Below are 13155 nucleotides of genomic sequence, written 5' to 3' on the forward strand. Positions count from 1 at the left end.
AACAACAACAACAACAACAACAAAACAATAATAATGAGGAAAAAGACGAGCAGAAAGAAAAAGAGAAGCTACCAGTGTAATATGGGGGGAGCTGAGGAGTACCTGACTGTACTACCACACAGCCCTCTTTCCTCTCCCTTAGGTTTGCAAAAGGGAATCTTATTTACAAAGAACCCGAGAGGCAGGCTGGTTCATATGTGACTGGTCATGTTCCCTAAAGGTAACTGAGACAGGCAACTTTTTTTGAAGTTGCTGGCAGGGCAGTAAGCACAGAATGTTCTCTAAGGATATACTGATTTTACTCAAACCTGAGGAAGAGAACAAATTCTGTGGCCTGCATATTGAAGATGGTAGATAGCTCTTCAGATGAAAACCACCTAAAACAGCCAAATGAATAAAAAGAAAATGGCTCAGACTCAGAGACGCAGAACATTGCCTATACAGACACAACACAAAGAGCAATTCTGGTGCTGCTATATGAGCATCCACAGCATCCAGGAGCCAGGAATGGAAGTGGGGTGGGGTGTGCACAGGCGGGCAGGTGGCAGGATAAGAGATGGTCAGAAGCCAAACACTACCAGGCTGGAATTCTGGAAGCTGGAGATATTAGAGATCAAAAGAGCACCACGCCCAAAGTTGCTACAGTGGTGGGCCAGGCAGAAACCCCTTCCAATCTCAGCACCACATTCTAGTTACATCCTTTTCACTTAGGCAGCCAGTTCTAGCAGTAGACTTAGCAAGTCACATGTCAACTGAGGGCACATAAATGAAGCCCTCCGGGACTCAGCCAGAACACTGGGGAATTGTTATTCCATCTTGTCAAGGGCCCCATGGGAACCCTGTGAAGACTCTTGCTCCTTCACCACCTCCAAGAGAACTGGCAGTCCCTGCCCAGCATGGGGCATGCAGCCTGCTGGGTATACCATACCCACTTCCTGCAGTGACTGGGAATGCCTCCACAAAGAACATGCCAGCCCGAGCTTAGCTGGGAAGCAGACAAACTCATGTGTGGCTGGCACAACAAAGGGCTGATAGAAAAAGCAAGATATGGGTAGACAGAACCCACAGAGCACACTGACCACAGCAGTGCCGTCTGTGTATGGAATTTTCAGTGGGATGTTTTCATGCTAACAGAAGAGCAGAAAACATTCACTTAAGCAACATAAGGCAGTGATTAGGAGCACAGGCTCTGAAGTCAGAGAGAAACTGGATCAAATCCCACCTATACCACTCTTAAGTCACTTAAGTCACTTAAGCTTTCTCAGCCTGTTACCTTGATCTAACTGGGGATACTATTTGTACCACCCACATAGGTTTGTTGGAAGGGTTAAATGAGATAATCCATGTTAAATGTTTCCCACCTTGCCTAGGCACACAGTAAACCCGATTATGAGAATTAGCAGGGAATCACAACTCTACCACTACCCAATCTCAGCCAAACTATTTATTTAGTATCTCTTGGCCCCATCTGCTTTATTTGTAGTAGATATAATGTATTCCCTATCTCATAGCATTATTTGAAGTATTAGATGAGCTCATTTAAGACAAAGCACTTTGAAAACAGTAAACAGAGCTATACTAATATAAGGTGGAATGATTATTCTAAGAGCTGACTACTTTCTAAAACACTGATTTTCAACTTCACACTGCATTTGGTATTTTCACACAGTGGAATCATATGTACCCATTAAAAACGATATGTATGGTAAAAATGTGGATGAATATCCAAGGAATTATGCTAAGGTTTTCTTTAAAAACAAAGCTAATCTCAAAGGTGACATACTGTATGATTCCATTTATATAACATTCTTGAAATGACAAATTTATAGACATGGAGAACAGATTAGTTGCCAGGTGTCAGGGACAGGACACAGGTGGGAGGGTAGTGGATGTGGCTGTAAAACAACAAAAGGAGAGATACTTATGGTGATGGAACTATTCCTTATTTTGACTGGTTGCTATAGGTTAGCACTGGAGGAAACTAGTTAAGAGGTACACGGGATCTCTGTGTTTTTCTTACAACTACTTCTGTATTGTGATATGATATTTATTATAGTATATTTTATATATTTATCTCAAAATATAAAGTTTAATTTTCAAATGATGTGAACAGTGTGAATTTGTGATAAAGTGGGAGAAAAGCTTATGACATCATTAAGTAAACAAAGAATAGAACTATGATGAAAAAAGACAAAAAGTAAAGGAATAAACACAAATCTTGAGGTGAGGAAAAAACCAAAAAGGAAATCAACAGATTAAAAGCTGAAAATGACCTTTATATATACATATAAAAGTAAAAATGATAAATATATCCAAACTAGGTTCTCCAAAGGAACCAAAAATAGATAAAGTACTTACTGGCCTGATTAAAACATAAAGTATAAGAAAGAGAACACAAAACCAGACAAGATTAAGTCCAAGAAAGAAAACATGACTACAGATGAGGAGATAGTTTTTTTAATTATAAAATAAGAGCATATAGTACATGCTCAACTAAATTCATGGCAACATTTTTGAAAACTGAGAACAGATAATTTCCCAGCAAAATACAAATGACCAAAATTGACTCAAAAAGATTTGAATGGTTGAATTAACATATAAAACATTGGAAAGGTGGTTAAGAGTCTATCAACTGAAAAAGGCACAAAGACTTCACAGTCGCGCTTCACAGTTGAGTTATCTGACCTTTAAAGATCACATAATTTCTAAGGGTAATTAAAATATTCCAGGCCAGAGAAAAAGAAGGAAAATTCTGCAGTTCATTTTACATAATTACCATAATTTTAATCCTTCTACCTAAAATGAAAGGAATCCAATAGAAAATGACTCCAATCTTACTTGCGAATCCTGAGACCAGGTTCTAAATAAAAGACTGACAAATAGAATCCAGCAATGTATCAAAATAGTAATATATTATTATATTATTTCAGTAATGTAAGAGTTGTTCAAAACCAGAAAAGCTAATGACATAATTCACTATATCAAAAACTTAAAAAAAAAGAATAAAAAAATTGACAAAGCATTTGATAAAATACAGAACTATTCCTTTTTAAAAAATCTCTCTAAGTAAATGTGGAAATTATTTAAATATAATAGGCTATTTAACAAAAACCAACAGCAAGCATTGGAAAAACACAGAAAAAAATTCTATTTAAAATCAGTTATAGACAGAGTGACCCACCAGCACCATTTTTATTTAATTCTGTCTTTGAGTTTCTAGCAAAAGCAAAAACAGAAGAAAATGACATAGCTAGTATAGCCATTGGAAAGAAGGGATAAAACTAAAATAAAATTTATCGGAAGAAAAACAATTTGGTAAGGTAGCTAGATAGAAAAACTATTTTTAAAATTAATAAACTTTTTCTACTCTAGCAAGTGGCACTTAGGAATGGAAAGGAGGACAATATTCTATTCATAATGAACACAAAAGCTATTAATTCTTTAGGAATAAATGTCAAGAAAGGCATAAAACAAGATCTGAACAGATAGAAGGAAATTACCATTTCTTAGATAAAAAGAGCTATAAATTTTTAAAAAATCAATTCTCACAAAGCTGAAATATAAATTTAATGCAATTTTAATTAGAATCTCAATAGGGCGGGGGTAGGGGTTTGAATAAATGATATTAAAATGTGTATGTAAGAATACCAACGAACAGCCAAGAAAAATATTTTCTAAGCTAATGTAACCCAATCAACATGATTTATAACACAAATAGACACACAGATGAAACAGAATAGAGAATCCATAAATGGATCCTTGTATATAAAAAGTCTGATGACAAAGATGGCAGTTCAGTTCACAGGGGAAAGTAGGGATTATCTGATATATTATGCTAGTACCACTGGTTATCTATCTTTAAGAAAAATGTCTTTGGAGGGAGGGTATAGCTCAAGTGGTAGAGTGCACACTTAGCATGCAAGAGGTCCTGGGTTCAATCCCTAGTACCTCCATTAAAGAAAAATAAATAAATAAACCCAATTACCTCCCCCTAAAAAAGATTTAAAAATTTTTTTAAAAAGTCTTAACAAAGACTGGGAACTGAGAAGCTATAAGTAAATAATCATATTTGGATATGAAAAAGGCAAAAAATTATGTGGAAAAATATATCATCAGTAAAGTCAATATATACAGATTTGGGAAAAATATCTATAATAAAGATGATAGACCAAGAGCCAATATCCAAAATATACAAAGAGGCCTTACAAATTAAGAAAAATACAAACAACCCCTAGGAAATAGGCAGATACTATGAATAGAATTTCAAAGAGCCAATCCAATTGGACAAAAAAGAAAAAGAGGTAATACTGAAATCCATTAGCAGCCAATGAAATACATCCATTAAATTGTCAAAATTATAAAAGAACCATAACACCTTATGTTGGTAGACGTTAAAAAAAAAAGAATAATCTCATATACTACATATAAAAGGGAAACTTGAATTATGCCAGCCTGTTTTTATAACTCAGTATAACAAATATTTTTTATTTATATACAAACATTTGTGTGTGTGTGTGTATAAATTAAAAGCACCAGTATATAAGGGCATAAGCACAACAATGTTTAATTCGGCATTGATTGTAGTGGCAGAAACCTGGAAAGAATGTACATGTTCATTAATAGGGGAATGGCTAAATAAACTGCACATCCATGATATATTTCACAGCCTTGTAAAAGAGTAAGAACTATACCAATAGGCTTTGATGGATTTCAGTGAGATACTGCTGAATGAGAAAAGTAAGATGTGCTAAAGTATATAGATGATTGTATTTTTCTAAAACCGTTAACAAAAACAACAAAATATTTAAAAACCTGTGTGTGTGTGTGTGTACACCTACGAGTAGAGAGAAGAATACAGAAGGATACATACTGGTTTGGTAATACACACGGATGATGTGGAAAGGTAGAGGCAAGGGCCAAAAAAACAAAGAAAAGGAGAGGAGGGAAAAAAAATGACCACTATAAAAAAAACAAATTCAACAACCATATTTATGTATTTTATATGTATAAACGTATACAAATTGAATTAAATTTACAAAAGATACAATAAAAAACTAAACATGATTTCTGCTTGTAAAAAAAATAAAAGGAAGGCAATAACCAAAATAATCTTAGTGGTAGGATTAGAGGTGATGTTTATTTTCTACTTTATGGGTTTCTGTATTTTCTATAATGAGAATTGTTACTCTCATAATAATGAAATAAAACCAATAAATGTTACTTTAAAAACATTACACTGAAAAACTGAGCCCATTTTGGGAAATCAAAGAAGGGAAACAGGGTCAAATACCCATTCCGCTTAGGAGCTGTCCAAGGAAGAGACCTGAAATCAGGATCCATTACCCCTCATCCAGCAGAAAGTCGCTCACCTAAGGCAAGAGACTAAGCGGCTATTCCAAGAAGCTATTTGAAGCAGCAAATGGGGTATATTTTCCCCTACCTAACACTTTAATGACTTAAGTAAATCAGAAAGCCATTTACACCACTCTCAATTATCCAAGGATCTGCTGGGCTCTTTACTTTCTGCCCCCTCTCTATGGCTTGCGGCCATTTCCCTGCTCAGAAACAGCTCCAAAATGGGGGCCAGAGAAGGCGGAAAGAGACAAAATTAATTTGGTCTATTTAGCTTCTCATTAGCAACTCTAATAAAAGGTTTGGTAAGTGAGATGGTCACAACTCTTGGGTTAAAATGAGGGTTCCGAGACTCTTGAGAATTTCATTTAAGCAAACTTTACTTCAGATAAACACGATTTGCTTGCACTACACTTTAATGGATTTGATGCTTCCTATTTTAAAGAAGTCAGGACTTGTAATAAGGTGATATTTTTCTCTCCTCACTTTAATTTGCACTTTAAGAAAAAAAAAAACCAAACACAAGAACAAAGGCCTTCAAAGTGAAGAACCATATCCTCAGTGGAGCAGCAGGACCACATTGCAAAGATTCTTGAGAGGAGGGAAGCTGTCTGGCCCCCAGCATGCTCTCAAGAGAAACTTGAGGGCAGCAACCTTCCAAGGAAGCGTCCCTTGGCCACAAACCACCGCCACAAGGAATCGCTAAGAAGGATTTGTCAGGACTTGACAAAAGCACAAAGGCCAAATATCCACATACAACATTTCCCTATTGCAGCAGGTCCTTGAAGACTTTTGTCCCTTAGGAAACCCAGAGACAAAGCGCTGCAGGCTCAAGGTGTTCAGAGCAATGTGTTCTTCATCCTTTGTTATCAAACAGACAAAACAGTTCAGCAATAGCAACAGAAAAATGATTTTCCCTTACTTGAAGACGACGATAGCTCCCGGACATGGAGGGCAGGCCAGGAGGAAGATCTGCAATGGAAAAAAATTAAGTATGGTTATCAAGAGAAATGTTGGACACAGTGAGACAGTGTTACTTCAATAATAATAATAATAATAATAATAATAATAATAATAATAATAATAATAATAATAATAATTCAAAAAATAATCAAACTCTTACCCAAAAAATGTAATACAAAAAATTTAAAAGGCAAGCAGGTGGTTTTCCAAACATGTTTGCATTAGCACATGAACCTATGTGTGCATGTATGTTCTGGGTGTGTGTGTGTATGTGAGAAACAGAGAAGGGAAGAAGGAAAGAGATGGATGCAGAGCAAAGAAGTGTTTGGTGGGGTAGGAGATGAGGAAAGCCTTGCTTAGGCCCTTTCAGCCTCAGTAACACATCCTCTCAACCTTTAGAAGACTCAATTTTCAACTCTTCAATTTTAGTTATGACACAAGTAGCCACTATGAGAAGCTTTTAACCCAGGACAAGTTAAAAATAGATTCTGAGCATAGGACGAATACACAAATGCTATCTGGTTTGCCTCCCATGGGGGAAGGTGAATTAATCAATACCTAGCATTGTCAGATTTAGCAACTAAAAACATAGGATGCCAGTTTAATTTGCATTTCAGATAAACAATGGATTATGTTTTAGTATAAGTATACCCTAAATATTGCATGGAGCATACATATACTAAAACATTATTCATTGTCATCTGAAATGCAAATTTAACTGGGCATCCTGTATTTATCCAAAATTCCCTTTGATTTTGAAGGGGAGCAGAATTTGCTGCCTCAAAAGTATAAGAATTTGGCATAAGGATTATTTTAGGCTGATTGTTTTCAAGAAACAGCAGACATAGGAAAAGCTCTGAAAACTGTGTAGAAGTGACATAAGAGACAACTATAGTTACAAGGAAAATCTCCATTTGTAAGGATGTTTTCCTCTTCGGATCAGGAGGATGACTTTAAACCTCTAGAAATGCTCAAATGTGGAGAAGGCAAGGAACTAAATCTGCAATAATAATCTTAACCTTGTTTACTGTGCCTTTCCTGTTCACCTCCAGGAACTGCTCCCCCATTGTCCCCACCCCCCAAATCAACACCCAACATTTTTCTTTAGCTGGAAAAGATATTTAAGGTGGTGACTTGGGCCATTTCAGGAAGTTACTCAGTTTTCCTGGATCTCTCCCATGTGTACAGGAGGTATACATGTTATTAAACCTCTGTTTGTTTTTCTCCTGTTAATCTGTCTCTTATTGGGGAAGCAGGGGGTTCAGCCAGGAACCTAGAAGGGTAGAGGGAAAATTATTTTTCCTCCCCCACATTTGATTGGTTTGTTCCTATGCATGACTTAGGTGGTTACTCTCCTATTTCCCTCCCAAGTCAAACCAAACAAAAAGAACCCAGTTCATCTAAGAGACAGATAAGTTCCCTGCTACTAGGAATGCTGATTCCATAATTCTGGACCTCCAGGAATCTGCATGTATCTGGACCTCCAGGAATCTGCCCCAGGAGATTTGACCACTCCAGGCAGCCAGATATGCTGAATGTTTGATCAAAGGCATTCCGGAGGAATAAGGATTCACAAAATTGTTTTGTTTATGGAGTTATTTCACCTACAGTAACTTAATAGTGTGGATTTACAAAATCATTGATATTGGTCCCTATCTTGTGGTGAGCAGTTATGAACAGACATTATCTGCTCTATGGACTGGTTTGGCTTTGTCACGTGTGCATTCTATGGCATTCAGTTCTTCAGTTCTCTCAGGATCTACATTTAGAAGCAAAGGGTACTATAAGGAAAATCACTGTAAGTAAAGACGCCTGCTTGAATTCCTGCCAAGGAGAAAAGAATGGAAAAGAAAGAGTCTTGAAAGGAACACAGCCAGGAGTCCATCAACCACACAATACCTCATCAGAGAACCCTGCCAAGAAAATATCCATGGAGAACGTGCCTTTCCCCTGTGGATCAATTTGATTTAAAAGTGCAAAACCAATGACAATTACAGGTCCACAATCCTTTATCTGTGATCACCAAATCCAAAAGGCTCTAACGACTGGAAGTCTGACTTGTTTTTGTTCTTTTTTCCAAAACTAATGTGATAGCAAATATGACTTGAACTGAGCTGAGGCTATTTATTTTCTTTATTCCACTTGTGATGAGTATTCACACGTTTTTCCACAAACAGAATGTATTTTGATTATGGGGTGCTGTCCCAGACCCCCACTGTGAGTGTCTGTAAAGCACTCCGCCTTCACTGTATTGCTTTTTTAAAATAAAAAAAATGTGGACTTCTGAAATACATCTGACCTTAATGGTTTGGGATAAGGATTGTCAACTTGGAATTTCAGTTATCCAAACATTAACTTATCCCCACTCCCATACCCCACCCCACCCCTCAGGAGCAGTTGAGGAAAGAAACAAAGCTGGTATTAGTTAGCACTGACCCAGCAGTAAAGTTACTCACCTTAGGCAAGGGACCAAGTTGGAGGCTGTACATAGTTACCCAGCATCGGGCCCATCAAAGGCTACACTCAGAAGCTACAGTATACAGAAAGCAGACAGGGGCCCCCAACCACTTTTGGAAAGGTCCTCAATACTTCTGGAGTCACCTAAGAGCCATGCCAGCAGCCTTCCTGAGCTTCTGGAATACCCTCGATACTACCAATGTGCTAAACAGAAAAGCAAAAATGGGACACTGGGGCCCCACAGTTAACTCTTACTTTTCTACACCCACAGCCAAGAGGAGACAAGTAGATTCTTGGGAAGCGCACTTTCCTGTAACCACTCATTTGGTTGGTTCTGATCCATGACAGCCCTGTCAGAAGCCCAGAAACCTACTGAAGTAAGCAAGCCGCCAGTCCCAATTCAGTCATGGATCTGATTTCTTTTGAGGCAGTTTTTCTGGTCTAAACTCTAAATGAGTTTTCCAACAGTTACTTTCCCGTGGCCATGTCATTCCAACCTGCGCATTGGCCCTCCTCATCTTGCCTGTCTTTTCCCGACACCAGGATAGAGGGTATCTTTTTCAAGTAATCTTTAAATCAGATACATGTAGATATATCAAAAAAGCAGATTTGAAAAAGGACCCCAAATTCACCCCATGCTTTTCCAGTAAACTCATGGGTTTCTTCAGCAGCTTCATTTATAACACTGAACCTCTCCACTTTGTCATGCTGGAGCCACATCCATAATCATTATTAACCAAAGGAGCTGCCTGATAATAACATGTTAATTCAGAGGCCCGAAGGCCCCCCAGCCTTGGCCTGAATATCCCTGCTCTCTTCTTCGGTTGGCTGCCAACTGCCTCCAAATTTTGGTAGCACATGTTTTAGCCTGGCAGGTGGAAAATTAAAACTATTCCTCCAGCTGCAAACAGAGTGGTAAGAGAGGCCACTTGGAAGTGCACACAAGGATGGCAGGAAGATGAGAAGGCATCTGAGCACATCCCAGCATGTGGCACTTTGCATTTATGCTGCAATCTGCCTGGCTCAGCACCTGAAGAAACAGGCACAGGCAGGTAGCATGCAGAGAAATGCTACAAAGCTCTTCCATTTACCCTTCACCTGGAAGCAAAGTAGGGTCCTGTTATGAGATCCCATTTAACAGATGAAGAAACCTAGGGGAAAGGTTCTGACAAGCTTTCTGGCAAGAATCCGGGTTGGCAAGAATCCGGGTCCCCTAAATCCCATATCAACACACTTTCCACCTCACACCTGACATGGTCCCAGCCTCATGGGGGCTTCTCTAGACTCTAGCTCTGCTCTTTGACCCCCATGGCACACCAGGAGTCACCTCAGTGGCCCCACACCTGTGCCACCACACAGCTCACCAAATCTACTTACTCTCTACCAGGTGAGACATCCCAAAACACAAACCTACCTGGGCAGCAAATGACATTTACACACAGATAGCTTTCAGAGTCCAGCATTCCCTAAAGACAGGCTGATCTTAGCTCCAACCTACCTCATTCCCAGGTCGGCTGGGTGCTTACAGTTCTTGAATCCTTACAAAATTGAGGTCTTTTTTGGATGATTTTTTTCCTGGAAAAATCTTCAAGTTCCATTCAAAACCTCCTTCTCTCAGCTTCCCCAGGAGAGAGCAGCTCTCTGTGCTACTCCAAGGTTATCTTGTCCAGAAACTTAAAAATTCAGCTTTTTCCTAAGCACCCAATCTAGGTACCAGCAACTGTACCAGTTCATCCTCTGAACCACTCCGGTCCCAGGTTCCCATCTTCCTTACCCACACTCTCAGTATCACTTTTCCCACTTCCTCTTGCTGTGCCTGTTCCACAGTCCTATCAGCCCCAAGTTCATAGGCATCATTGTCCAGCTCCCTGTCAAATTCTGCTTCACCCCAACACTGGATTCAATAAACGCTCCTGGTCCTAATGCCTAAAGATCATTTTTGTTCGCAGGAGGAAGTGTTAGTACTTTGAGAAATGTCGTCAGGAAGGAAGGAGGACGAGTCACCAAGACCATCCTAAATGAGGGGCTAGCGGATTAAGCAGTGAAGGCGGGGGTGGGAAAACTAACTAAGAGAGAAAGAGAGCGAGAGAGGGACAGGAAAGTGGTGTTCAGCCAGGCACACAATCTTCAGAGGCCCAGCCCCATGGCTCCAGTCCTCCTGGCTCCACCGCCTATGATAACACCCAACTATTCAGGGGTTCCTGAGGACAAGTGTTTGTAAACATTGCCCACCACAGGAAAGATCCATGCCTTGGGCTGTCTAAAGTCTGTCCTAGGTTCTATTCACTAATGTTTATACTCTCAGGTCCTCATCTTCTCCCCCTGGATCACTGCCATCATTTTCTCTGGTATCTTACCTCCAGGCACACTGTTGCAAGAGGGAGCTATCTAAAATACAGTCTGATCTGCCCTCTAAAATCTTTTAATGCCTGGCCAGTACCTACAGGAAAAGGTCAAGCTCCTTAGCCTGACAGGCAAGGCCTTCTCTACTCCAGACCCCATCCACCTGTCCAGCATGGTGGCCTTATGCATTGTCCCAAACCATATCCTGAATATACTCCATGTGACTAACATGCTCCTACAATTTCACTTTCTAACAGCTTCATTTTATTCAGTTATGTGGATATGCAACTCAACCAGTCTCCTCCTGTTGCACATGTAACTTAAGCCAAAATTTTCAGATCCTTTACTATTTATTTAGTCTACATTTGTAGAATGAGAATTTCTAGGTATTCAAAGGGAATAAATATTTTCAGGCTTTTAACCTGTGATTCTAATCTGCCTTCCAAAAAATGTCTTTGACTTTACACTCTTGCAGGGAACATGGGAATGTGTTTTTGCTACAGCCTGGCCAATAGGTCATTATCACTTTTTAAAAGGCTGCAGAATTTGCTAGCTCAAAAATGACTCCTTAGCATAAGGATTATTTTGAGTTGGTTTAAAAAAAAACACAGCAGATACAGGAGAAGCTTTGAAAATCAAGGGGAAGGGACCCTTTTTGTAAGAGACATTTACATTTATGAGGGAAATCTCCATTTGTAAGGGTGTCTCCCATCTGTACAAGGAAGAAAAGGATGACTCTAAAGCCCTAGAAACTCAGCTTCTCAATAGAGAAGGCAGCAACTTAAATCTGCGTAACAACCTTACCTTTGTTTACTGTCCTTTTCCAGGTCACCTGGCATAAGAGGCTCCCTCCCCTCTTTTGTCTTTAGCTGGAGATGCTAATTAAGGTGGTGGCTTGGGCCATTTCAGGGAGTTCCTCAGTTTTCCTGGGTTTCTCATATGTATACAGGAGGTATACGTGTTATTAAAGGTCTGTTTGTTTTTCTTGTTGTTTTGTCTTTTATTACAGGGTAATCTCAGCCAAGAATTTAGAAGGGTAGAGAGAAAATTAATTTTCCTCCCCTACAACACATACACACACACACACACACAATTTGCTGCTCTCATTTGCATGTCTCAGATTACCAGAAATATTAAACTATTTTCTAACATGTTTTTTGGCCAGCTGTTATTTCTTCTTTTGGGATGTGACCATCTGTGGTCTTTGCCCATTTTTTAACTGGTGTGTTCTTTTTCTTATTGAGTTATAAGTGCTATTTATGTTTTAATGATATTTAATACACACTATTTGACATTTATTACAAATATTTCCTCCACGTTGCCATTGCTGTAGCTTTGCTTATGATGTTTTTTGATGTACGGAAGCTTTTTTTTTTTAATGGAGGTACTGGGGATTGAACCAGGACCTCATCCATACTAAGCATGCACTCTACCTCTGAGCTATCTAAACCTCCCTACCAGAAGCTTTTATATCTTTATGTAAGCAGATATACTTGTCACTTCCTTCATGGCTTCTGTCTTTGATATCATGCTTTGAAAGTCTTTTACAACCCTGGGATTTTAAAAAAGAATCACCTGTTGTTTTCATAATATTTTAAAATTTTAAATCTCTACTATCAAGAAATGGTATTACTGCTGTGAGCGAAAAATACTGCAAACCATATCAGGAAACAAAGAATGCTGAAGCCATCAAGTCATCAGCCACTGCCGCCATCCCTCAGTGAAGACAAGCCTGCAACCCAGCCTCTGCAGCCACTCACAATGGTGCACTCTGAGGGGACTCAGAATAAGAAAGGACAGGATACTGGCCCTAGATAGCTAGGTGCTTGTCAAAGGAATGAATTTAGTGAGCCCAAATGTTTGCTTCCTCCCGTACCTAGAAGAGCACTAAATGCTTTAAGTTGAGATGCCTGGTTTTCTTTAGTTAACAAGTAATCTTTTAATGTTCCAACTACCTGGTCTTTGTTGTAGAGCTCCTATATATCCTAGCTCCTCCCCTACCTCTTCAGAGCATCCCCTCAGAGTGATCTGAGAGGCTGT

At 39.1% G+C, this 13155-nt stretch overlaps 1 protein-coding gene across 9 annotated transcripts in view; it reads right to left on the bottom strand.

Annotated features, from left to right (window-relative positions):
- The window catches only part of TMEM164 (transmembrane protein 164), a 148352-nt gene that overhangs the window by 83708 nt on the left and 51489 nt on the right, over window positions 1-13155 (bottom strand). For 8 of the 9 annotated variants that reach the window (XM_031675463.2, XM_072956812.1, XM_072956817.1 and 5 more), the window contains one exon: window positions 6275-6324. Coding sequence is in view for 5 of the 9 variants with exons in the window: in XM_072956812.1 (XP_072812913.1) it covers window positions 6275-6324 (50 nt within the window). In the remaining 4 variants the exon portion in view is untranslated. Of the gene's footprint in view, window positions 1-6274; window positions 6325-8771; window positions 9466-13155 lie in introns of those variants that run through there. The other variant, XM_015248648.3, reaches the window with a different exon arrangement.

The sequence above is a fragment of the Vicugna pacos genome, chromosome X (assembly GCF_048564905.1).
Source record: "Vicugna pacos chromosome X, VicPac4, whole genome shotgun sequence".
In the NCBI taxonomy this organism is placed as follows: Eukaryota; Metazoa; Chordata; class Mammalia; order Artiodactyla; family Camelidae; genus Vicugna; species Vicugna pacos.